Consider the following 27,284-nt stretch of genomic DNA (forward strand, 5'->3'; position numbering starts at 1 on the left):
GTTAAAAAAGTGTTTTTAAATTAAAATAAATTGAAAATATTATTTAAATTCCAAAACTCATTCCAGCATTATCTACTTCAAAATAAATAAATAAATTGTGAATGACATGTTACTTGTTTTCTATAAAAAAAACAATTGAGGTTAGGAGTGCGGGATCGGCCTTGCATACTCACACACGCTAACCCTTATTTTTCTTGGACTTGGCACACAAGCCCTAGATTTTTGGTCAACTCGCATCTTTTTTATTATTTTTTTAAAATTTTATTTTATTTTATTTTATTTGTGATTTTTGCTATGAAAAAAAACCTTAATTTGATATTAAAATTATTGTTCATCCTTAAAATAGTTTTACAGAATTTTATGAGTGTTAAGGGTTTTTTCCAATTACTCTAGGAGATAAAAGATTGATCATGAATGTCCAATAAAAATAAAAATATGGTTTTGCTTGTGATTAAATATATAAAACAACTACATGATGTTAGACTTAAGTAGCATATTAAAGATGATTGTTTTTTGAAGCAATTTCTGCATGATGAAATGGTTAGATTTGCATTAATGTAATGAGAACGAGTTTGATGCCTGCTATTAGGATGAAGATGTAATGCAAAGGAAAAGCATGGTAAGAAATAGACTTGCTTACCTTAGTAAGGACATAATTTATTGTAAATAAAATAAAATTATAAGGTAAACAAATTAAGATATTGAAGGAAATTAATATTGTTTTCTGGGTTGAGCAATAATATAATATACATCAATTTGCAATGGTGATAATATTGGAGTCTGATTCTAAGACTGGGGCAGGAAAAAACTGAAACGAAGTTATCAATAATGAATCTAATTAAATGTCGATAACATTTTATTATTTTGTATTATGAGAGAGATATATCAAATGATATTTTAAAACTAACCCATTAGCATAACTTCCCCGATGCCAAAATCTCCACGTGGTCAGTATAAATGATCACTTCAAGTTAGATTCATAAAATCTTGAAATAATATGTAACAAAAAGGTTCAATAAAAGCTTTTATATATATAAAAAAAAATTGTACTTTTTGATCATGCTGTTTGTATTTTACTTCAGGTAGGAAGTTGTCGCTGCCATGGTATGCATATTGTTAAATATAATTTATTATTTAATATAAATATTAAGTTGTTATCTTTGCAAGAACATCTTCATCATTAATGATTTAATAAAAAAAAATAAGTTGGTACATGAAATTAATTATTTAATAAAAATATTAAGTTGCTATCTTTCCAAAGAAATGTTCCCTCATTAATTATTTAATAAAAAAATTAAGTTGTTAATGAAATTTAACTGTTCTTCCTTCAAAGCCAGTGAAGTCATCTTATTGGTCCTGCAGATCCGTTCAATTATTAACCAATTCATTCTATTCCTCGTCCTGATTCGTTCTGAAGTACCTATTATAACCTTATCTATAGAGTGTGACTTCAAAGCCCCGGATACCCCTTGGAAAAGGTGAAGGTCTTAGAAAAGTAAACCTATCACGTGAGGCCAGGCACGTGTGGCCAGTCTCTGTGATATCAGCCCAATTACAATTACAAATTTTTTTATTTTAAATTTTAAATTATTTATTAATTTATTTTATCGTTTTTATATCCTTGTATTAAAAATAAATTTTAATAAATAAAAATATATTATTTAAATATATTTATATATTAGTAAGATAAATTTTAATAAATCAAAATATTATTTTATTACATTTATTATATATAGTGGGCGAGCTATTTCAGAAGCAAGTTTAATTATCAGTCGAGCTATTTCACAGGTAGGTTCGCTGGTGATAAAAAGAGACAGGATAATGATCGATGAGGGTTGGAGACAGGTTTGGAGTCGCCCAATTCAGTTTGTCAGGCCATTCAGACAAGATTAATTTGTATCCACTCATTTGCAGGAAAAACTGGCAAGCTTCGTTGGAACATAAACTTTGTATTCAGTAAAAGATGATGCTGGCAGATGTATAGAAATGCTATGGAAATATGATGCTGGCAAATGCATAGAAATGCCACGCTCCAACAACCTTAATAATGGATTTAGGAGGCGGCGGTTTAAGGGGGGAAAAGGTTGCTATGAAAGGAAAAAAAAAAAAAAAGAGTACCAGAGCTTCTCCGGAGGGCGGAGCATCGTTCCAATGATGAAGAAGAAGACCCTCTGAGGTAAGTTCACCTGCAGCTTTGAAATAAAATGACACGTCAATCTCGTGCTTTCTGTAGAAATGATGAGCTAAAATTAAAGAGAAGGCCAAATGTATATACATTGTTCGAACTGTACAAATCTCTTTCCCATCTGATGCACATTTTGGGTTGAGATTTTTCTCGATACCCTTGAAGATCTCTGCGTTCAGGCTATCATACCAACCACTAAAACCTTCTTCCCCAGCCTCCCACATCGATCAGGAGAACCAAAAAAAAAAAACCTAAAAACTATGGGGAAAGAAAGAATGGGGGAAATATGCTCGGTTAAAACGCCAAAATTTTCTTTTTCCTAACTCAACCACAAATATACACTTTGTACATGGGATGAGAAGCCAGGGTTCAGCCATTAAGCTTGGACAAGAACTGGGACAGATTGTACTCTTCAGTGTACTGTGATTGATCCCAGAGCTCCTCCAGTCCACCAAGGATGGCTTTTAACCCCTTCCCAGTGCCCATTAATTTTGGATCTCCATCAAAGCTGCCGTCTGTGCGCTTTGATGCAGTAGCTCCCTGGAAATAAAACCACAACGAAATGTCACCGAAAGGAGATTGGGAAAAAAAAGGTAAGTCAAATTTAGGCTGGCCTTAAGATAAAAAATAACATCAAAGAAACAAAAACGTCAGTAAATAAAAAGAAAAGATGCAATGCATTTTCTCAGAACATATTGGTTACAACTTTTCTTAGCAATACCTTTGCTCTGGTTTCAGCTGACGCAAACAAATCGAGCAATTGATCTGTGTTCATCGTTTTCAGACTGGCATTCTCTGCATTAATAACAGCATTGGCAACCGACACTTTGAACTTTTGGAGACTCATAACTTTCTCTTCCAGTGTGCCACGCATGATCAGGCGATGGACATTCACAACTTTCTTTTGCCCCAATCTGTGTGCCCTGTCCATTGCCTGCAAGTACATCATATGACATAATTAACTAGATAAGCCATTTAAAATCAAATTAACTAGATAAGCCATTTAAAATCAAAGAGAGGCAGAGAGCTACACCTCTTTGACAGAAATTCAAGCATATCCAAAATACAAAGTTATACAGGAAATCATGGGGGTCCATATACTAACAAAAGACCGCATTTGATTTCATCATCGAAATTGCTTGTTGCATCCTTATGCTTTATATTATGATTTGGGTACAAATCACCAGCAATGCCCCAGCTTCTGAAACTTCAGCAATGCTTACAAAGCAAGGTCGGTTTGGCAAGCATGTAGAAAGTTGACATTTCATTGGCATATCAATTGTGCTGGTAAGTCACTTAGATGAACGCACTTATAATGATATATTCATAAATTTAGAAGTGTACGTAACATCCAACAGGGCCACTGAAATTTTGTAAGGTGTTGAAGGTTGCCTGGCTTTCAACTAGTAGAATAACCTTTGGGCGGTGAATTGGTAAAGTTCCTAACAAGTTACATTACAGGCAACACATGGTGCAAAGATTACAAATATCATTTGGACAAAATGACGATGGGAAAACATCTCAGACAGAGAGTTTTCTTACCTGAAGATCTCGCATTGGATTCCAATCATGCTCCATAAAGACAAGGGTGTCAGCAGATGTAAGATTCAAACCAAGCCCGCCAACTGCCAAGAGAGCCATATGATAAATAAACTTTAGTAACTTAAACAACTGGAGAAGCAAGGTTATCAAAATCGCAATCTAAGCCATAAAATCGCACGATTTCATGATGCAATATAAGTTGGCCGATTCAAATCGCTTCAAAAATTGCACTGTGCTAAGATCATGATAAAATCACTTTTTGACTTGGTGAAATCAAGAACTCATGATTTTAACAATCCCAGTTTGCAGCCTTTTGGGCTTAGTTTTAACTGTTATTCATGATTTAACACCTTCCAAAATTAGTCTATCATTCACTCAGCAAGAGCTTGAGTGCAGCTCTAAATGCATTCCAAACTTCCCAAAACCCATAAAAGACGAACATAAAGAGAGATGAATAGATGACAGAATGAAGAAAAGAACAGAAAGATTGAGCTCGCAATAGTATCGCTCAAGATCATGCTCCTTGTCCCACTTAAAGAAAAATTAGCCCTCTGCTTGAGATGTTTGTCAGTCAAACCTGTGATAGAAAAGTAAATTTTTTTTGGGACTGGGATAATTGAAAGTGTTCTTATCTGTTTGTTTGATAAACGGGCGAGGAGATGAGAATGAGCGGTAGATGACATGATTCATTCCTGTTTTTTTTTAATTGATACAGTAAAAGTTAAGAGATGCCCATGAACTGAGGCTTTCTCTGCTTCAATTGACACATGCTCGATATAAAGTATTGGGCTATCATGTCTCCGTTATGGTTTGTTTTCTTTTTTTCTAAATATACTTTTAATTTGTTATTACAATAATAAAATTTTCTAAAGTTTTCAAATATATGCTATCTTTTATCAAAATAATTTGAAAATTGGTTAAAAAACACAAATCCTAATTTTTATTTTGTTCAAGACACGTATTTTTTCATTTTATAAGTTTCACAAAGTTGATTCCTAGCATTTAGAGTGTGTTCATTGAACAGTCATTATGTAAAATATGTAAAATCTTACAATTTGATTTCATGATCTGACCTTTTGGACCCTTCATCGATTTTAATTGGAAAAGCGATTTTAAAAACCTTGGGAGAAAGAGTGACTTACCATGAGTCGTAAGCAACAAGGCATCAATAGTAGGATCTGAATTAAAAGCTTTTACAATATCAAATCTTTTTTCTGGCTCAACAGATCCATCCAGCCGCAAGTATGTGACACTGCTCCAAAACAAAGTGAAAATATCAGATATTTTAAATTTTATCGCTGTACAATGAAGAAAAGCAAAAGGTTGCAGTAAGATATATTTTCCCTACGAAGAACTCTACTAAATGATGACCAGAGCATCTAATAAATGATGACCAGAGCATCTGCTTCTCAGCAGCGAGACATAGGTGGAATGGAAAGTCGATTGACTACGGAAACAATATCCACTATCCATTTACCTGTGATATTTGCAGTCTATCATTGACAAACTAGAATTCTAAAAATCATCCCATTAAAAGAATTTTGGGTGTAACCAAGTATCATAACAAAACACTGGAAGGCAGGATTGGATGGGTTATAGGGTTAATGTCATTTTACCAATAATGACAAATTTCTTTAGTACACATACATCATAAGTGTGTTGCTCATGCATGTGATGCCTCGCTTCAATGCTGCAATCCTTATTGAAGCAATTCAATTATGTGTTTTGATTTAGAGAAATTACATCCCATTGGCAATTCAATGATAAATATATATTTTTATTCTTGCTGTGACAATTCCTTTTCTCAGTTCAGGAGGATAATTCATATTATGATGCCTTTAATACTCTGACTAAGCAATTACCTCTAGCAGGAACCTTTCTGCATGCAAGCAATGAAATGGATAAAGAAAGGACTGAATGAGTAAAATGAAACCATGTGAAGATAAAGACAGAAGTAACTACGAACACAACGAGATATATATAGCGAATTTGAAGGTATAAAAGGTTAATGAAAAGAAATTCCAAGAACGGACCCGTACAATAGAATTAAACACAGACTTAAGGCATTCATATAAATACAAAGCACAAAAGGTTAGTTTAAAAACAGGAAACAGGGAACTTACTTCTTCATTTGGGAATGAAACAAGTCCCTTTCAATAATGTCAAGAAGGGCCTACATGAAATTTGATTATTAAGCAAAGAAGGATCATAGAAGAGAATGCACGATGAACATTGTAAAGAAGTAAATTTAGTTGAAGAAAGTCAATTACTTTGTGCTGCGCAAATATCAAAACTCGGTGCTGCCCAACACTCACAGCATTATCAGAACTTGAAGCATCCACACCTATTCCACACTCTTCCAGAATCTCCTGGAGAGCAACTAGTTTTGGAGAGTGGTGAAGCTTATGAAGTTCCGAAAGTATGTCACAATTTGGAGGTAAGAGTTCATGTAACTGGCATACAAGTGACTCGGGCATTTTTTCACCAGCAACAAGCAATGGATGACTACAAAGTTTTAACAAGTATTGAAGTGCCTGAAAGATTAAAAAAAGTGGCACAACTTAGTTTGTTCAAAACTATTACATTGCACAACAGAGGGGGAACAACACACTGCCAGCAAAAAAAACACATCACCTGAAAAACGTGTGTGGAAGCTTTTGGTGAAGCACTATTTCCTTCTGGTTGTGCTGAATCATCCAGCTTTACCATGCTTGAAATCTCCTGTCTAACAAGGGAACCAGAGAACTGTTCGTAAAGTTTTAACTGGACAGGGCTCAGGTCACAATATCTGTCTTGAATAATTTTCTCTGGCAGGTCAGATAATACTTCATCTTTTGTTCTTCGTAAGAGAAAAGGCATGACCTGTTGTATAAACAACATCCAAAGACAACCTATAAGATCTGCAACACCCCAACAAGGTACATTCCCCTACTCCCTCCAAGTAAGGGAAAAGGGAAAAGGGAAAAGTGAGAACAAAAGGGAAAACGACAGCACCTGCTTGTGCAATGCTTCCATAGCAAGTACCCCAGCTTCAGCATCCTTGGCAGAGCATTTAGGATCTCTAGCAGCCAGCAAAGGTTTCCCATAAGTGGCTTGAAACTGCCAAAATTTCATCAAATCAATAATCATACAGGAGAATGGATCACACAACATAAGAATGGAATTGAAGCACTTGGTAACATAAGAGTTTTATAGAACCAAGCCAAAGATTTTAGTAGTTTGATTAGTCTACCAGGAACAGGAACTAGGAACGAAGGTATAAAGGTTGCATCTTTTTTTATTTAACCAATTTTAGCTATCTTATATGTAACTAGCATGATATTTTATTTTATGAATACATGATAAAATAGAACTCAATATGAAGATTTTGGTAAAACAAAAAAAAAATGTCTAAAAGATAAAAATGCTTGAAATGAAAATAACAAACAAACATTAACAATCACCACCATAATCAAAAGACAATCAAGTGGAAAACTTTTGGAACAAATATTAAAGAGTGCTAATAGATACTGTGATTATGTGTGTGTGCGTGTCGGGATCCCAAACTCCTAAACATGTGAGATAATATCCGATAAAAATAAATGACTCAAAAAACAATTCAAAAATTGGGTTGCTGTTATCTGTCATTAGCTGTACAAAAAGTGCTAATTTACAATAACCAGCTATTGTTTTCATAACAGAATTGTAATTTCCAGCAAGTTGGGCCAATGGAAAAATTAATAATACACAAGTTCTGCACAAGAATCAAGTGCTATAGCATGGCTGAAGGTTCTCAATGAAGTTAGAATGCCACACGCACACAAAAAAACATATTTTAGGGAAAGGGAGAAAAGATAGGTAACTACATGACATTATCATGAAAAGCAGGTGCAATCCAATACAGTAATTTATGGTAGCTAGAACCATCAAATAAAGGACCCACACAGAACATAATTAAATCCATTAATGCCACTTAAAAACAAACAATTAACATGCTTCAATGCTTTCATCTTCAGGTTTTCTCTTCTAATATTCACATACAACAAGTCCACGAAAGAGCATAAAGAGAACTCAGCATTCAGAAACAGTTCGTAAAATAAACAGCTTCCTAAGAACCAAGACATACGACACTTACTTGTCTGTCAGTTCCAAGGAACCCTGGCATTAAAAAGTCAAACAGGGACCATAAATCCATGATGTTGTTCTGTGAGAGAAAGCAAGTCATTTGTCAGAAAAAGAAAAATGTTATGTTCAGTGTGTTTTTGCACTAGTGTTTGACCTGAATTGGTGTTCCACTAAGTATTAGGCGATGCTGGGCTTTCAACTGCTTCACGGCAGCTGTAATTTTGGATTTTGCATTCTTGATTATATGCCCTTCATCTAAAATACAGTAATTCCACAGGGACTGTCCAAGGTAATCAATATCTTTGCGAACCACATCATATGATGTTATGATGACATTGTGCTTAAGAAATTGTTCTCGAAGACAGATGCGCTCTTGAGCAGAACCACTATATTGTAGAGTACTAATTAAAGAAGCATCAATGTACTTCTCTATCTCAAAGGCCCAGTGTCCCACAAGTGTCGATGGGCAAACAATTAAAGATGGTTGAACATCCTCACAGTTATTCAAAGCACGAAACTCTGCTACATCAGATGCCACAATTGCTGATGCTTGCAGGGTCTTACCAAGCCCCATATCATCACATAGAATTCCATGAAGCTTGAATCGTTTTAAGAAGGCCAGCCAATTTATACCTTCTTGTTGATACCTGGAAGCACCAAGCATATTATTATGATAGCTTGGGCGCATTAAAAGTGCACCAGTAGAATTAAAAGACGGGATAGAAGATAGAAACCCATGGCAGATGAAAGGCACATCCTTTGAGAAAATTCAAAGCAAGAGTCATGGGATCCTTGCAAATCAAGAGGAGATGCTGGTCAAACACAAATGATCCTGTTTTAACTTTTATGTCTTTGATAGGTTAGTTGGTCATTTTATTGATTAGAGTTATTTAAGATGCTACTTCTATTTTAAAAGTGAAAAACAGATGAGTTACTGGATCTAGTGTTGTTGATTTATTGTTCACATAAAGGCAAAATTAGGTATTTTTCTTTTTTAGCTTCTATTAGCATGGAGTATATACCAACAGGGAGACCTAAAAACATAAACATTAAGATCATGAGTTACAAAATATGAGTAAGGGAGACCTAAAAACATACAAAGAGCGCAATCAATTCTGCTGCTAAACTTCACAAGATATGAACAGAATATATACCTCCTCAATGTCACTTTTAATTCAGTGCAGAGCTTGTAATCATCAATATGGGAATTGTCAAGTAGTTGCTCCAAAAATTGTGCATCCTCTGCATTTCTTGCCAACCCTTCATTTAGTCCACTAGGTGGGGCTAGGCCTCGAGCTAAAGGAAGGAGAGGAACAAGAGCAGCAAAACTACGTGTCACACTCTGTCTGACAGAATGATCACAATCACTCATGCAACGTAGAAGAGGAACAACCAGTAGCCTAGCATAGGGGACCAGCTCCACTCCCAGTCCCTGAACAAGTGAACTAATAAGCATGCCAGCACCTTGTCTGGCATGGACAGACGTTACATCCCCTAGCATAGGAATGGCATCCTCAATTACAGCTGCCATGACATTTGTTGTCATAGATTTGGCCATTGAGGTAATACACCTTGAGGCAGCTAATCTAACTGCAACATGAGAATGGCGCACACATTTGAAAATGCAAGGGAGAAGTGTGAGCAATTTAGGTTTCAATGCCTCATCCAGTAATGGAGCAATAGATCGCACCACCTGCAATTCATAAATTCAGAGAAAATAATAAGCTAACAAAACACTCCCTTCAAAAGGAATAGGAAAAAATATCTAGCTTTTTTATCAATCAACTCATCAAGTGTCCTGTCCAGTAATGGAGCAACTTCACTTTTCCTCTTGACCTCTCAAGCACTCAAAAGCTTCCTAAAGTGCACTCGCTCATCATTTGTAACAGTAATGTGTTCTATCTATGCAAAGAAAAAAGGCAGATAAAGGAGCATAGCCTTCTCATTCTTCTTTTGATTTAATATTAGAGTTCCTGAAACAAGCGGATAATTAACATGTCCAAATTTCAGTAGTGAGTTGGACTTGAATTTAGCATCCATACTTCAGTCATGTTCTGTCAGTGCAGGTAACTCAGATTTTGCCCCATTGTAACAGAGTAGAGGACTGATTTTAGGTTGATTTCCAAAAACAAAAATGTCTAGATGATAAATCAGGATGGTAACCACCTGGATATTATTTATAAGGATTTGAGGATCCTTAATGGATGCGATAGTTTTTTCAAATTGTTGTTCATCTGCAGGACTTCCAGGCTTGAGAACTTCGACAAGGCAATCCCATAGTTTTGGTAGCTTATCAAATAAATAAGCCCCAAACTTCTCACATAAATGTTTCAATGCATGTTCAGAACCTCGTCTGCTAATGAAGCCCTCAACTCTTGACCGGTCTTCACCACCAGCTAGCATATGAACCTTTGACTTTTGTTTCCCTGTACTAATCCCAAAGGAGAGGAGATCTTGATCATCAACAACCTCTGTGGACCCAATGACTCCAGCCTGGGGTGTCTCACAAGGATCCATGCACGTCAAACTACAAATATTCTTAATCAGCTTATCATTTGGGCCAGGCTTACGTGCAATACAACGTGAAATTAGCTCTGCAAGAGCTTCAGCAGCCTTTTGTTGCAATATCTCCTCCTGAAAATGGCATGCAATACATATCAGAATCCAGAAACAACTGTACTTAGTGATCAAAACTGATTCCGGTTTATGGCAGCAACAACAAACAATTGTACTTGGTGATCAAAACTGAATCCCGTTCAAGACAACATCATCATCAACAACAACAACAACAACAGTAGGGAGCAAAAAGACCTGCTCTCTTTTGATTGAGGCCATCAGGGGCAAAATGATCGGATTCAGCCGTGCAGGAAGCTCTGACATCCAGACAACTGCAGCAGCAACTAATGCGGAGACAGTAACATGCAAATTACTCTGGAGAACACAAATTGTAACAATAAAGAACAATTTTATCAAATGAGAGAAAATGGAGAATGGAATACTTAAAAATAAAGTCAGAACTCAGCAAGCGATCCAGACAGGGTAGCTGTAGACATCTAAATATCAGCCAAATTTTAGATCTAGATAGATGTGTAAATGATAAATCAGGTGATATCGAGTTCTCCAACTTAAAAGGATACAAATGCTCAATAGAAAAGCATTAGACAAACACAATATCACACCTGGAACATACCTGAACACATTTTAAATAGCCCGAAGTTGTCAGAAGTCGCTGTTTTGATGAATCAATATCATCAACAATGTTGTGTCCAGTAGATTCATCACCAGCACTATCATTGCATGATAATGGTAATTTTGATGCAAAATTGATTGCCTCATCAGGACTCAATTTTTCCACATCTATTTTAATAGTTGACAATGAATTCTTGAACATGCCAGATGACTCGGTGACATGTAATAACTGGCTGGCCTCATTGCGCATCTTTGTATAAGTCCTTGAGAGCTCAGAATATGGAAGAACTGAATCTTTTGTTGGAAGTGCAGGGTCAGAACAAGATAACAAATCGAACAGCAACTTCTCAACATGATTGGGAAAAGCAGGCATAACCCCATGGATTTCAGAGGATTCCTTCCTTTTAATCTCTTTGAACAACGATATAAGAACCATTGATGCTACCTGATGAAGTCCAACAACTATTAAGAAGAGAGGGAGAGAGAATGGTAATTTAACTTTAAATATGAATGCTACCTGCCGCTGAACCCCTGATAAAGAGGTGAGAGCATTCCACAATGGATCTATTACGTGTTGCATAGAATCCCCACGCAACTTAGAAGCGAACATTCCCAAAGCTGAAGCCGTAATCACTCGAGTATAGGTTACTGAGATTTCAGCATCAGCACCTACTATTATCTTGACTGTGCTAGCAGAAGCATCCCCATTTCTTTGCTGAGGAATAGTTTCTTTCTCAAAATCTAAGCCAATGCTGCTGCAAGACTCATTTTCAAGCCTTACAGCTCTCATTTTAGCAGCTGCTTTAAAATGAGACTTTCGAGGTGGAGCCACAGGCCAAAACATCTTTGTAGAATCTAATGGTGAGCCATATGGAGTAGTTGTAAGTTCTATCCAAGAAGCCATGTATGAACTTGCAGCAGCTTCCAAGTCCTCTGCTGGGCACTAATGTCAGCGAAGAAATTTGAAAAAGAAAGTAAAATTAGCAAGCACTTGTAGAAAAAGTGAGAAGCAAAGGAACTAGCTGAAAATTATAAACATTAGAGAAACATTTCCAGAAATACTCGAGTTAGCAAATAGAAAAATAACATTTGAATACAAGAACTAATCCACTAAACAAGCAAAGCATTAGAACATATTAACTGTTGTAGACATTATAAAATGTAATTTTAGTCGGCAACTAGAAAAGTTGCCTCTACAAAAATAGTGCTTGTCAAAATTTTAAATTCCAAAGTATCAAGTTACAATTGTAAGAACTAGTCTGACCAAATATAGTTTTTACAGGAACAAGAATTTGCAATTCAACTCACTATTGAGATTATTACTGACATGCCTCTAGTTTTGCCAGTATCCTCTGAAGCATATGAATACATGTATAGTGTCCTACTCTTTGAACCGGATAAATTTATGTCTCGAAAATGAAAATGCTATAGTGCTGCTTCCAGTGCACAAGAAGTTTATGGAATTGCATACTTTTTTGAAGTGACAGAAAAACAAAATGCAAAGAGTGTATGAAAAAAACATAATGAATCCAACAATGAAATGAAAAATTCAACATATCTGATGCGCATCATTTCATGCATCCAAGTTATATAGGAAACCTGGACAAGGAGCCTCCAAACCCTCTCTGAACAACGCAAAATTTCATCATTTGATTCCAACAGCAGATTCTGAAAAACAATACGCAGGGTATCTCCCAAGATAAAAGAGGGCCAAAATGATGCACTGGATGGCTCAGAAATGTTCCTCTTATAACCAGCTTCAAGCAATCGCTCCTGAAAATCAGATTCTTAAATGAAACATGATAGAATAGAATCCTCAGCATATAGAACCCCCATGCTAGCATATGCTTAATGACATTAAAGGAAACATATATGAAAGGAATGAGAACATTTATTCATGAAGAGGTCAAATGAAATAGATATGCAAGAATTCTAGTTTCGGTGAACAAATACTTATGAGGGAATGAAACAAGTGTCATTGCCATGATGATTTGACTTGGTAATTTTAACAAATTGAGATACTGAAAAGGACACTTGAATAAAAAGAAATTTAAAAGACTTACCAAAGTTCGAATCGCTGAATGTCGGACTGATGTGATACTATGCCTCATGAATGGCCATAATCGTGGTGCCAATGTCGATAACATGTATGGATTTTCTTGTAAGTCTCTTCCTTCTCCAACATCATCAACATGTACCACTTCATTTAAATCCAACTCTTGTTTATCTTTTGATGTTTTCTTGGGAATCATCTCTTCCTGGGAATATATTTCTGCCAGCAGATTCATCACACTGCAACAAAATAACTGATGTTCAAACATAAACTCTTTTATAATATTTAATTGATTCAGACTACCACAACATGTGAATAGTCACACTTGAAAGATAGTCCAAGTTTCAACATATCACCAAAGTCCAATGGATTGAAACCCTGTCATTTTTGACAAGTTATAGTTCCAAACATTAACCAAAGATTATAATCCTCTGCAGATGGAAGGAAGGATATGACTTTGTTCCAGGAAAGGGAAGAATGCTAGCACCGATTCCAAGAAAAAACATTCGTAAATAAAGCCCAGTGGTAAGAACAATAAATAAAGCTGAAAGAAAATAGCCATATTGTATATGCCGCCAGTAAATGTTCCCAATGCCAGCAACAATGAATTGACATGGAAATTTTCCTCTTAAAACCCGATCCCCTGTGCTTTCAAAGGTCAGGAGTACAAATGTTTTAGAGTGCTCCTGTTTCAAGGTTAACAATGGATCACATAATAGAATGTTGATTTTGAGAGGAGTGCACAATATTAGGAGATACAAACCTAGTGCAAGTTCTATTAGTTGATTTATAGAATAAAGACTAGGTGGGAAGAAGTTGAGGCCAATAAAATCTTAAAGGAAAGGTCACTTCAAAGAAAATCATTCTACATAAGAAATGGTGCAAAGTTAGGCGCCATATCAGCAATCTTAACTTTGCACAATCTTCTATGGGGAGAAAAGGTGATAATCAATGTTTCTGTGTAAATCCGGTGGGTTAGAGATTTGTAGCATAGGAATATGCAAAATGGATTTTTATGTTAAGCATCATCCAAAATTTTGTGTTTTATGACAGGAGGGAGATAGATTTTACCTTCTTGTTTTCCTTCTAGAAGTTAACATAGTTAATCTAGAATCTAGCATTAGTAGAGATATATAATCTAGAATCTAGCATTAGTAGAGATATATGGTGCTTTGGCATTTGTGGGATACATGAATGGTTCCAGGTTCAATTGATAACATTTCTTAAATGCTTTGGGAAGGCTTTGGGGAAGGCCAAAGACTGCGAGCTTTTTTTTTGGATTCTAGAATATGTAATCACCACATCAATGGAAGCAACGTTTTGAGGGATAAGAGTAGGTTTTTTACTTTATAGGTTCTTCAGCTCAAGGGGCCTTTGAGTGTATGTAGCAGACATCCAAAGAGACTAGAAAGCCCTATTGTGAGTTTTATTAGCTTCAGGATATCTTCATCTTTTGGAGGATGCCCATGGTGTAGAACAACCAACAAGAGAACCATTTCTCTGACAGAAAACATAGGCACCCAAAAAATGAAATAGGAAAACACAAGGAAACTACAATATCAAAATAAAACTCTTTCTTTCTAAAGCACGTAGTCCAAAAAAATATCTTGTGGTCCTGCATTGCCCATCCTCCTTTCATGCTTATTCACTTCTGGTGTAATTGATGCATGATGCCAGATGTGGCATTTTATCACTGTTGGGAAAAAAAACAATTTTGCTGGCTGATCTTTTTGTAATAAAGACTTGTAAACTTGCATTGCCTAGTGGTTTGAGATATGGAATAGATGTTTTGTGATTTGTTGTGAGGATTCAGTAAACCCAGTATAGTGGAGTTGTTATGGATTTGTGTGAAGGAGTTTAAAAGAAGGAATTTCAGAGTTTTATGAAATTTTGGGCAGAAAAAATTATAGAATTTCAAGAATCAATTTTCACCCATGCAGCGGTTCCAGTATCATAGATCTTTTTCATTTGCATCTTTATAGTCTACTAGTGTAGTACTTCTGGGACAGTTTAAGGTCTCCTTAAACTTTCATCAGAGGGGACTGAAAAGTCCTCAGTTTTCTTGTATCCAGAAAAAGAAAATCATAAGAAGTGAACATGCAATACAGGCATCAGATATCAAGAACCAAGATGAAGAATGGAAACATGGAAAAAAACAAAAACATAGTGGCGGTGACGGCACCAAGATGGCTTATGCCATGGGCACATTGTATATATTACATCATACTTTCCAAGCACACAAATAAGAGTATATAAAGCTTATTTTTACTAGTAATATTGCTTGTCACCCAAAAAAAAAAAAGCAAATACCAAATCTCCCAGTGTGTAGATGTACCTGCTAGTGGAAGGACTTAGATCATCCAAATCAAGCAAGATATCCCAAAGTAGCATAACAATGGAATGCAATGTCCGACCCTTCATGGAAACAATTGCAGCAGAAGTAGGTATTAGAGCATCTGCAGCAACTGCCCTGACATCATCATCAGGGTCCTCCAGTCCAGCTTTACAAGCAGGTAGAATGCAGCCAAGCAAATCAGGCAGCATCTCCTAGTGTAAACAAAGAGCAGAGATGCATGATGAAGAAAAATACAAATGACACAAAGAAAAGAAAAGAAAAAATAATTACAACTTTAATGTGTCTGTAAATTCATGAAGTGGATGCATGAAGAGGCCAATGCTTGAAACTCAAAATCTTAAGCATTGGTTGTTTCTCTTCTGTCTTCTCTCCACTTGCTGGGTGTTAGTTCACCTCCTTAAAACATCAGTACCTTGCCTCGATATTTTTGGTGCATGTTTTTCCAATCCAGTGCTAGATATCTCTCTCCCTTTAAGCCCCCACACCATTGGTGTGAACAAGACCCAAAAGCAAACCCTCAGGATCTAGGCAAAGAGAATTACTACCAAAGCTACCTAGACCCATGAGCAACAGTCTGCTTGGCATATTCTTTACAAGGCAAACACAATAAATTTTAGGCCACTAGAAATATCTTTCCCAATTTCCTAACTCTATTGGCATGTGTTTTTTTCTAGCTTTCTATCTCATCTGTCTAAGAAATATTAATTAGAGTTTGCAGAAATCAAGAAAACAAGCTAAATGTCCATGAAACCCTCAAAAAGAGAACAAGATCAATTCACCATGACATTTTCCAGAGTAGATGAAAAGAAAAGAGAAGTACAGTAGAACCTGAATAGAAAATAAAGGCAGGAAATCTATGTGTAGTACATATAATTAGTTGGTTTGGAAGCTGAGAACATTAAAGAAAGTATGTGCATTACAAATGATGAACATTTTGTTTTTCAAGGAATAAAGAAACAGAATCTGAAACTGCCACTAATCCAAGTGACTTGCCCCATCATGCCACAAAATAGGTAAAGGATGTAATACATTATCTATCCCAGCCGTGGAACCAAAAAGGGGCATTTGGACTTCAAATTTAGTTTCCACTTTCCCAAAGAATTATGCATCGAATATAGGAATAAGGAAAAATTGTAGATACACGGGAAAAAGGGAAGATCGAGTGGTTTAAAAAGGGTCAGGCATGACCCAAGTTCCAGTTTCAGAAACAAGATACTCCAGTCAGGCCAGCTAAAACCTGAATGTCACAGTACAGACAAGGTTGTTGAAGCCTTGATTGGGCCTGTTAAAATCCACCCAGTGATCAGTTCTTGTTCAAAATTCTCTACGTCGAAAATTTTGAAAAGTTCAAGACACTGGGTTGAGTCTCTCACTTCTAGCTATAGACCGTGCTGTTTTTTTTGCCCCCTTTTGCATGACATGTGCAATGAACACTTCAGGGGGTTATAAATGGGTCTCTCTATCTCACATTCAAGGGGAATGGAGGGATCCCCTTCCTTATCATACATTCTGGATCTTTCCAAGTTTTCCTTTTTTTCCTACATCTCTGTCCTTTTGGAGGATGACTCCCTAATGCAAAGCACTTTTCTACACATGTTTCATTCAATTTTCTGATAAAAGAAAAATAAATAAACAGTTTGAAATAAATTTCATCAGGTCTAGAATAAGCACTCAATAAACCAAAGAGAGAGAAAATTCACCTGTCGAACAGCAACCAAATACTTGATGCCCAAAAGGCTTCCATGACGAATTTCCCATTCTGGCCTACGCTGAATAAGGAGGAATGACAGAAAAATAAAAATCACCAAAAAAGCACCAGGTATACATCATACCCAGCATCTCCAACATAATAGAGACTAAAAAGCATGTTGTTATATGATATCTACCTGCATTTGAAGCAGAATATTCAATGTTTCATAAACTAAAGAGTGATGCATATACTTAAATGCAGCACCTAATGCTTGGGCGCAAGTTTCACGTACTGGAGCAACCACCTGGTCAGATACATAGTCTCCAAAACTGCACAAAAGAAAGAAAATTCAAAAGCATCACATACATACTAATCCGAGGATGGCACATAGAAATGTAGCCCATACAATAATCTTAAAATCAATATATATAGTTCCCAGCCAAATAATGGGTGAAAGATTGAAACTTAAGAAGCAACAATTTATAGGCAATCTAAAAGAATCTGCACACTTACCGATCTAGTGATAATATGCATAAGAAACGGATTGCACAATCTTGAAGAAATTCATTATTTTTTATAGAAGAATGTCTGGCCAATTTAACCAAATTCATCAGCTCGCAATTTTCAGGAGAACTGTTCTGCAAATTTGACTTCATAAAAGAACCCTGATGTTCAGGGTAACCCTTTGACTCTACCATGCCAACAGCTCTTTCAGCAGAATAAGATGCAACATTAGGGTAAGATTCGGGCTCCATCTTAACACAACTAACGATATCAACTTGGCTATTAACCTGCCCAACAGGCAAATTCCATCCACTATGCTCAAGTTTTACACAAATGTCACTACTACCGAGATTGCTAGTAGAGACCATCATATCCATTGTCTGGGATGACACATCTTCAGATTTATGTCTTTTTGGATTTGGCTCAAACTCATCTGTTAAAACTTGCAAATTCAAATCAATTTCTCTCTCTCTTTTAATGGTATTTGAATATTCTCTCTCTCTGAGTTCATCAAGAGCACCATCCAAGCTCAAGTCAGGCACAACCAATCCAGCAGAACCACCATGATGAGTTACGATTTCTCTCAACGCCATGACACTGCCATGGCGAACCTCCCAAACTGCCAAAGAATTCTCACACAAACTACTGTTAGACAATGGAACCACAGTAAAATCCTAATCTAGCAAAATAAAAACAAAAAACTCACCAGGGTCAAACATATCAACAATAAGTTGTTCAACAAAACCATGGAAAGGCCACCTCCCATCTCCATCATGCTCCAAGTTGTCTTCTTCATCAGCATCTGCCTGCATAGAAAGAAAGCATCAAATTGCAGCTTGACACTGATCAGGTAGAACAGGTAAAAGCAAAGGAGGTATAAGAAATATGACTTTACAACAGCAAACAATGATAATATAAGTAAACTATGATGGATGTTTCACCAATGGTATTTTGTCGGTTAATCAAACCATTTGGCACGTCCCATTTTGTAGATCCACTTTCCAGAATAACACTACAATTCTGTTACCTTCCAATATTGAATTATTCTTTTATAGAACAAGCATTGAATTGATTCCATTGACCAAAGCATATTAGGGTAGTCTCCAAATATGTCTTCCTTAAAACATAGGATTCACAATGATAGAGAAGTTATTCAGTATAAGAATTGATCTTTGTCTCTTACAAATGTTTCCAATTCCTGTTGCTTGATGCTCTCGTCTCTCACATAAACTAGATGAAGGACAGAATAAAATATATAGATCTTATACATGGCTTTTGCAACCGAAAATTAGCTATTTCTTTCAATTGTAGTTAAAATAAAAGAACAAAAATTAGACTCTTGGTAAAGTCAAAAGATGAATCATTGTAATCTGTATGGAGAATTACAATTTATAAGCCCAAAGATTTCTGGTGCATACCCTTATCCATTGTACTCTGATACTGTTTTTAAAGCTTGGTCATCTAAGACCCTTTCAGTCTCTCCAGTTTTACCCTTCTTTAACAGATAAGAAATTCCATTCAGTGAAAGAGAAATGAATACCACATGGAAAATTAGACATTTGCCCACTGATACGATGTACTAAAACAAAATAGCTCCAAATACATATGAGTAGCAGCCAATAGGCTCTAGACACAAAACATCAAAACAGGCAGGGAAAAAACACTACTTAACAGTTTATTCTAGTACATGTGGTTTTAGGTTTGCCAGCTTAAAAGATATCTTGCTCATGCCCTTGGACTTGGCAAAAGTCTGCAATAAGTGGGCACACATGCACCTTAGATTGATGTCTGTCTCTCAAAAACATCTTCCTATTTAAAAAACTAAACAGTATGCCCCTAAGATAAACCGATCAGCATTAAAGACTTTAAATCTGCACAAGTAAGATAATGAAAGAAAATAAAATGCTCCCTCAAGAAAGATGAGCGATCAAATGCATGAAGGAAACATGCATAATGGAGCACATCATTTACTTCTCAATGTCTGTATATTCAAGAACAGCTGTGCATAAGCAGTGACAAGGGGCAGTAAGAGATATATTGTGGTACCTTTTTAAAGCTAAAGGATTCTGTATTTGAGCCCTTTGGAGTTGTACTCTGAGGACAAGCAACCTCTGTATCCCCATCCTCTGACCAACTTTTCACTTGGTCTTTGGAATTTATTTTTGCTTTTCGCTTTAGGAGATTCAGCTCCCTTGCACTTGGTCTTTTGGAAATTACACTTGGAACCATACTTGCAACAAGTTGCTGGATGTTATGCACAGACGGGTGTTTGTAAAATCTATGATCTAAACCGTTTCTTTGAGACTCTGGCCTGTGAACAACAAGGTCTTCATCTTTAATCACATCGTTGACATCCATAAACTGCTCACAAACATCTAAACCTGCCACAAAATTTCAAGGTGTCTGAGCGAAAACACTTCAGACAATATGTCGGCAGTCCATTACATCAAACAGACATTCAGGAGACAAGCCAGCGAGAAGGAGATAGCATATTGAACATTAGTGCTTTTCTTTTTCTTTGTTTTTTTTTTTTTTTGTGTGTGGGTGGGTTGGGGTGGACAAAACATTGGAGAATATGCATTTTCCCTTCTCCAAAAGATGAAAAGCCAGAACAACAATTGCACAGAACAGCTGGAGGGGTTAGTATATTCACTGAGGACACTCCTCTCCAAACCAGATGAAAGCACCATTACTAGGCAAAGAAAACACTATTTTGTCGCAAAGGAAAGAAAGGTAATAACGGCATCAATTACTAACCCAAACGACGTCGCAGGTTTTGTTTCTGGCGAGCCAATCGCTCCCGTGGATTCTTAGAATTGTCATTTGCAATGTCATATTCCTGGGATCAAAAGTGATATCAGATCTTGACATAGATGCATATACTTACATATCAGAACATGGACATTTGAAAGGAAGTGGACCTAGCCAAGCTAGCACCGAACAGTTTTGTGTCATGCAAATTCCTTGCCCATCCAAAAGAAAGTGAACCACCCCAAATATCTAATAAAGGGACCTGTACAAGGAAGGGGGATGGGTGCAAATTCCCAATGAATACCCCAACAGGTTTGTGAAGATGAAAAGTTATTACAACTCAGAGGTGCAAGTTTGAATGATACATGATGAAATTTCAAGTTTTTTTATAAATTTTCACAGCATATGAACAAGTCCCCTGATCAGCACCATCAGAGATTACTATTGTCCTAGTAATGCTGATGCATATGCAAGGTGTGGATACCAGCAATGTTCATTACTAAAATAATTCTTCAAGTACTGATGAAATTGATAACAAGAAAAGCCTAAAGATTCCTCTTGCTCCCTCAAACCAAATCATTTTTTCTTTTTCTTTTTCTTCATTTCTTCTTTTTCTTTCTTTCTCTCTTTTTTTCCCTGAAAAGTATCCTATATATCAATACACTGGTACTAAATCAGCCAACTTCAGCTAAAATAATATTTACGCAGGACTGGTAGCAAGTTTCCTTCACAAAATGCCTTACGTTGATTTAACTTCATATATGAATTATCTAATATAGTCAATGGCACAACTCCTCAAAAGTATTCATAAATTTTGTTCCATAATGCAATCTAATAGGAAATTGGCCCTGCAAACTCTTAAGTCATCCCCACAGAAAAAGTAGTCTTCCTTTATTTTTTTTCCATTCACCAAAATGTCACATGGCAAGTTAACAGTACCTAAGCAGTCAGGGCAAAAAAAAGTAACTGAATACCCATCCACTAAGCATTTGTATCCACCTAAAATAAGTTGAGTCCTACTGAAAACACTGCTTCTGTGGGATATACCCAAGCACCACTCTACACGTCATTCCTTAGAGCCAAGTTTTCCAAACTCAAATGACATGCTCAATTTGCACTGCCAATTCCTCTCTTATGGCACCCCGCTCAGTTAAAGAAATACCTTGAAGGGGGGAATTCAATCTGTAAACCTATCTAATCAGGTTATGACATTAAGAGTATGGGTTCAGAATGCTAACCATCCCATCTGGAAAGAATAATGATGGATGACCAATCCATGTAGAGAGCCTCTCCTTTATACAGATGCATTATGATAGATTTGATGACAGTTAAACACGTCATAAACACTGAAGAAATTGAGTTCTTTGTTGTTTCTTCACTTCAACTTCTCTAACCTCTTACATCTTTATCAGCATTCCAGCACTCTCCAAAAAGAAAAGGTGGCTGGAATCCCATTCCCTTGGTTCAACAGTTAGGAATGTACCCCGTTCAATGGTTTAAGTTGTTTTAATGTTACAGTCAATCAAATAACAAACTTTGTATAATAACCAGATTCCTAACTAGGTAGAAAGCCAGCATGTAATCCCTTCCTTCTTTTCCTAAATATTACGTATAATCAAAAGAAAAGATTAAATAGTTGAAATTGAATCAAATGTAGTCATTCCAAGAGAGTTATTGGCAAATTGGTGCTATCTTTTCACAAAGCTGCTAAACCAGTGAATCACCTGTTATTACACTGTTTTCAGGCTAAAGCACCAAAGGAGTTGGATTATGGAGCCATGGTTGTCACTTGGGACATTCCAAGCTCCATAGAATATGAACTGTGAAAGCATTCAGGGGCAAGGTTCTTTAGGGGGGGGGTATCAAAAGATACGGGGTTGTATTCCACTTCCACTACTTTTTAGGATGACATGCAAAGAAGAAAAGACAAAAACACTTGGCAGAGAATAGATTTCCTTTATATTTCTGATATACAATGGAATCTTTTATCTAATGTAGATGATGCCAAACAGTCTGCTCATTCATTATTCTTATAAAACTTCTTTTGCTAATCAAGAAAAATCCAAAGAGCAATGGAATTTCATGACAGTGCAAGAAATAGTATTACCTGACCTCCAGATGCCAACAAAGCACCGAACTCCAACACTTTGTTCATATCAAAGCTGTTAAATAGGTGAAGAAAAAATAAATATCAATGCACAAGAAGATTTTTTTTTTTTTTTTGCTTGTACACTAAATAAAATAAAATCCACATACAATAAATGTAAAAGAGTGCAAAATCAATCAATCAACAACCTTCTAAATAAACCGTTTGATATTATTTGAGAATGAAAATTAGGGCATGCCACCAAATCTTCAACATGACCCGAAACCCCAATCTCAGACATCTTTGTTTCGACAGAAGCAAATAATTCAGTCAAAGAAGTGTGCTTGACATTCTGAGCAATAGCCCCAATCGCATGAGCAGCTGCAACTCTTGTATCCCAGTTTTTACTATGGAGATTCTGAGAAACCTATTTTCACAAGGCACTTATATTAAGACTTGATGTCTATGATAACATTATTGCAAAAATAAAATAATATTATCATCATCATTTCCAATATAATTAAACTGATACATTACAAGGAATAGAACCATTCAGTAATAGTTCACAAGAAAAAGGTGACCCCAAAACCACTATATCATAACCAATTGACCCATACAAGAGGTGATTAAAGCAAAAGGGTCAATTCAATCTTTGAAAATTACATCAAAATGACAGGCGAGCAACAATTTCAATAATTAAAAAAGCATTGCAAACTAAGTGATTAAATGTGCATTAAGGCAACAGCTCATGTCTGGTACACTTCAGCTTAGTTACAATTTTCTCTACATTTACTGTACCCACCACTTTTCACTGGTTAGAGAGGCCCTCTTTAATACATTAAGAAAGGATGTTCATATGGGACAGAAAGATTTGGTAATAGGAATTTAGACCACATACATGCTGGTAAACAAAAACCAACTTGACCAGATCAGAGTAAATAACAATGTTGAATCAGGCTGCCATTTAGCTATACCATCTGGGACCATATTCTGATATGTCTATCATCATCTTCACTCATACTAATCGAGTCCAATTACTCTTTTACCTTATGCACCATATGTTTGCATAGCACACTTAACTAAACCATCACAAGTTAAAACCCCTCCCTAAATTATCCTAGGGGGTGCCACCTCTCCCTCCTTAAAAACATACTTTTATACAAACCTTACATCTACAAATACCCTCATCTCAACTAGCGCAAAGTATATGGAATCTCAAAGAACACCCTCACAGGTCTTTAACTATTCCTTAGATGCTCATGATCAGGGCCAATGGTAGTTTATATCAAAGAATGAATGAAATGGGCCAAGCATCAAGTGCCTTTTTTGGTCTGTAAAGGAGTTTTATATGTTTTAGGTCGTTTTTTCATCACCAAAGAAACTAAGAGAATTTAGTCGGTACTAGATTTAACAGCACACATTCTCCCATTGACTGATTAAGATAACTCTAAAATCAAGTGATCCACCTTCACCTTGATTTTTAAATTTTCTTTCAGTTCAATCACATTTTATCATCCCCAGCTCCCATCCCATGTACCAATAAAAAGTCATGGCGAAAAGTTTCACAAAAAGCTCAAAAGTAGATTGAGGTCCACATCACCTCCTTATCATTTCCAAAAAGACATTTTACCCCTTATGTCCTCTTCCATAGTAAGCATTCTCCATCACTGAAGCACAGAAAAAAGAGCACAAAGAACCCATTTTCACTGACAATAAGTCCATTTTTTCTAAGAAAAAGTATCAATAGATCCCATACACCATCTATGAATGCCTCAAGATAACATATGAGCACAATTTAACTCTTAATCCAACTTAGTAAAACCATTTGCGATTCTCTTCTTCCTTGAAAACATATATATAGTTCAAGAAACAACAACATAAAAGGCATTTCAAGAAACCAAAATACAGCATGATACCAAGGGCCTCAAACCCACCCAAAGAAAAATAATACAAAATTGGCAAACTTTCCCTAACCTTGTTGAATAACCTCCACAAATCACAGCCACGAATGTTCCTATTTCCTAATGATGGCAATCCAACCCAAAAGAATTTTTTTCGTTTCATAGAAGAAGATATATTATAGAAATAACAGAATGGCCAGCCATAAAAGAATTCGAGCACAAGTCATCTCTAACAAAAAGAAAAAAGAAAAGAAACAAATCTCAATACAAAAGGTGAGTAATCTAGTCCCAAGAAACAAATCTCAATACAAAAGGTGAGTAATCTAGTCCCACTAAATTTATGCCCACAAAACTCCTCTAAGAGCCCCAAAGCATTATATCATGAGGAAGGAGCAATATTGACCCACCCCACAACAGCCATCTAGTCATGAAAAAAACCTTCAAAATCCTAACATTTCTCCCCATCTAGTTACACCAAAAGATTACAAATACCACATGCTGCCACAGAATCATACCCATCCTTTTGGCCTAATGAGTCCCCACATAAAAAGATCAGCAACAAATTTTATCATTAAAGAAGATTAAGTGCTCGAGAAGATCCTTGTAATCAATATCAGGCACCCTCTTTGAAAGATTCTCGCCAACTATTCACTTCTCCATTTTCCAAGGATCAAATCCCACACTGTCCAACCCAATGGAAAATGCTTAACTTGTAAAACATGAATCAAGCTTCCGAAAAAAGCATCCAAAACTTCCAAATCCTACACTACAAGTCACCCTTACCTCACTTTAACCCAGTTTGATCTGGAAACATAGCCAACCCACCTCTACTTCCAGCCAAGCTTTAAACACAAACCCAAATGCCCTAAAAGAAACATCTAAGGCATGGTTGTTTCTTTCGATTCACGATATGAATCACGGGATGAATCTTAGATGTACATGAATCTTATGATTCAGTCACAATTCCATTCCATTCAGTACAATTCAGTAAATTGTACGAGTCGACTCAAATCAAAAGGTAAAATGCATAATTTTAAAAGAGTAGTCAGAATTGGGAGGCTTTAGTCTAGAATTAATGGATCATAACAATGTATAAGAAATTTTCTTTAATAAATATTTCTACTTGAAACTGAAATGAATTATATATTTAATTTCACAAAGATAGAAAAGGGTGAAAGAAAGCAAGATTCCAAAAACAACAAGAATAACAAAGGTTATATCAACATTGAGAAAGTTATTATTTTTTATTAAAACTAGGAAATCTAGTAGTTTAACTAGTTAGAAATGGGTTATTTATTTAACTTGGTAAGGAGTTCATTTATAACAAGGTTAAATAAATAAGCCATTGTTTATAAATAGTGCAGTCCAATAGGTGTGCAGAAAAGAATGGTGCAACTCCAATGAATGAGATGTATACAAGAAAAGCACGCCTAACTAAAAGTTCCCCTCTGTTGTCTGCTAAGAGATTGAATACATCGCTAGTTCTTTTACAAATTTGAAAGTCGAAAAAACTTATGGGGATAACAGTACAAGAGAACAATGAACGCAAAGTTCCATTTTTTTAAAAGCATCCACTACCTAAAGTGAATAGAAATAACAGAAATGAACAAACTCTTGCGCCCTAGAACTTAAATTCCCAGAAAAAAAAAAAAAATTCATGAACTGTCTTAATAATTCTGCAAAGCCACATAGATAATCCCTTAAGAAACTCTTTCTTTTCACCAAAATTTTATACGTGGGGACATGGTATTGAGCCATTCTTTAACTGTCAAAAAAATCCCTTCAGGATACATTTACAACTGGCTGAAAACAACGCTAAAGCTCTAAATTTCCCTTTGAATGAATCACATTCTATCGACACCTATGCCAGAACACCATATGCTATAATGGGAAATAAAGAGCTCATGGACATTCCAGATTAAAAGCTCCATCCTACACATTTATAATTAATGTCTCATTCAACTCTTAGCAGACATAACAATTTCACTTTCACTCTCAAATCATAGCATTTGCCAAGTAAGTTCATGTTAAACAACCTTAACCTTTGAAAATCAACTCATCTACATAAAAGATGGAAAACAAAACCTGGCATCTCAACCATTAAAACCAAGCACAACCCACGGCTAGCTACTTTTTTTTTTAATAGGGTCTTCTCGGCAAATGAAATTGAAATGGTGCTGACAAAAGCTAATCAGTTAACTTTAAAGAATCATGTGCATAAAACCACCACACAATAAGACAGAATAAAAATAAAAAAAAAAAAACCTTCTTCAGGAGAGAATGCAAGTCTTGAGGATGCGATTTCGCAATATCCCCAATCTGTTTCGCAGCAGTCAATCTTGTAGCTTGTGTCGAACCAGCTTCAAAAAAAATTACATGTATATTTTGTTCATGTAATTAAACATGAAAACTTGAACAAAATCAAATCAGATCCAAAAATGACAATTAGAAAACAAAAACTTACTGTCTAATAAAGTGAGTAGCCGATTGAGACGTGAAGATTGTTGCTGAGCCATAACATAAACTCAAGAACCTCTACCACTTCCAATTCAACTACAAAACCGCATCGTTATTATCCAAAATTCACTCACTCACTCACTCCTGCTACCAATTGATCCCAAGAAAAAACATTCAAGAAAAAAATGCGTTTCTTTATGCGAAAAATGCTTTTATTAAAATGAGAACGGAGAATTCAAAGGATGGATGATGCACGGATAAATGCATGTGTATTATAGAAGGGGGGGGGGAGATTAGGGTTACCAGACGAAAAAGAGAGGCAAAACGGCAGCGTGTGACGGTTGTAACAAAACGGGATAACGAAGCTACTTTTTACCCTTTTCTCTCGTGCTATCTGTTTGTTTATGAATATAAAATATGAATTTGTAATGCAAAAATATATAAATGGATAGTGTGTAAACTTCCG

At 36.0% G+C, this 27,284-nt stretch overlaps 1 protein-coding gene across 7 annotated transcripts; it reads right to left on the minus strand.

Moving 5' to 3' along the window:
• Positions 1 to 1,929: 1,929 nt before the first annotated feature.
• Positions 1,930 to 27,230, minus strand: LOC7493853 (TATA-binding protein-associated factor BTAF1). 7 transcript variants are annotated; one of them, XR_002977414.2, is made up of 30 exons: positions 27,122 to 27,230; positions 26,826 to 26,914; positions 26,627 to 26,721; positions 22,670 to 22,887; positions 22,482 to 22,536; positions 20,381 to 20,462; positions 19,670 to 20,004; positions 18,330 to 18,429; positions 17,633 to 18,242; positions 17,316 to 17,448; positions 17,130 to 17,198; positions 15,409 to 15,620; positions 13,084 to 13,312; positions 12,620 to 12,793; positions 11,538 to 11,963; positions 11,022 to 11,465; positions 10,643 to 10,762; positions 9,998 to 10,465; positions 8,986 to 9,524; positions 7,986 to 8,478; positions 7,842 to 7,910; positions 6,722 to 6,826; positions 6,362 to 6,589; positions 5,998 to 6,261; positions 5,851 to 5,900; positions 4,870 to 4,979; positions 3,728 to 3,810; positions 2,907 to 3,119; positions 2,276 to 2,725; positions 1,930 to 2,192 (listed from the first exon to the last, which is right to left on the minus strand). XR_002977414.2 is itself a non-coding variant. In XM_024583975.2 (28 exons), the coding sequence occupies exons 1-28, from the start codon at positions 26,875 to 26,877 to the stop codon at positions 2,555 to 2,557; spliced, it is 6,147 nt and encodes a 2,048-aa protein (XP_024439743.1). In that variant the 5' UTR covers positions 26,878 to 27,098; the 3' UTR covers positions 2,225 to 2,554. The 7 variants fall into 7 exon arrangements, 2 of the variants coding, with proteins under 2 accessions (XP_024439743.1, XP_052302207.1); XR_002977413.2 differs by having other exon boundaries at positions 26,826 to 26,962; positions 27,122 to 27,189; XR_002977412.2 differs by lacking the exon at positions 27,122 to 27,230 and having other exon boundaries at positions 1,930 to 2,186; positions 26,826 to 27,098.
• Positions 27,231 to 27,284: the final 54 nt, after the last annotated feature.

The sequence above is a fragment of the Populus trichocarpa genome, chromosome 13 (assembly GCF_000002775.5).
Source record: "Populus trichocarpa isolate Nisqually-1 chromosome 13, P.trichocarpa_v4.1, whole genome shotgun sequence".
In the NCBI taxonomy this organism is placed as follows: Eukaryota; Viridiplantae; Streptophyta; class Magnoliopsida; order Malpighiales; family Salicaceae; genus Populus; species Populus trichocarpa.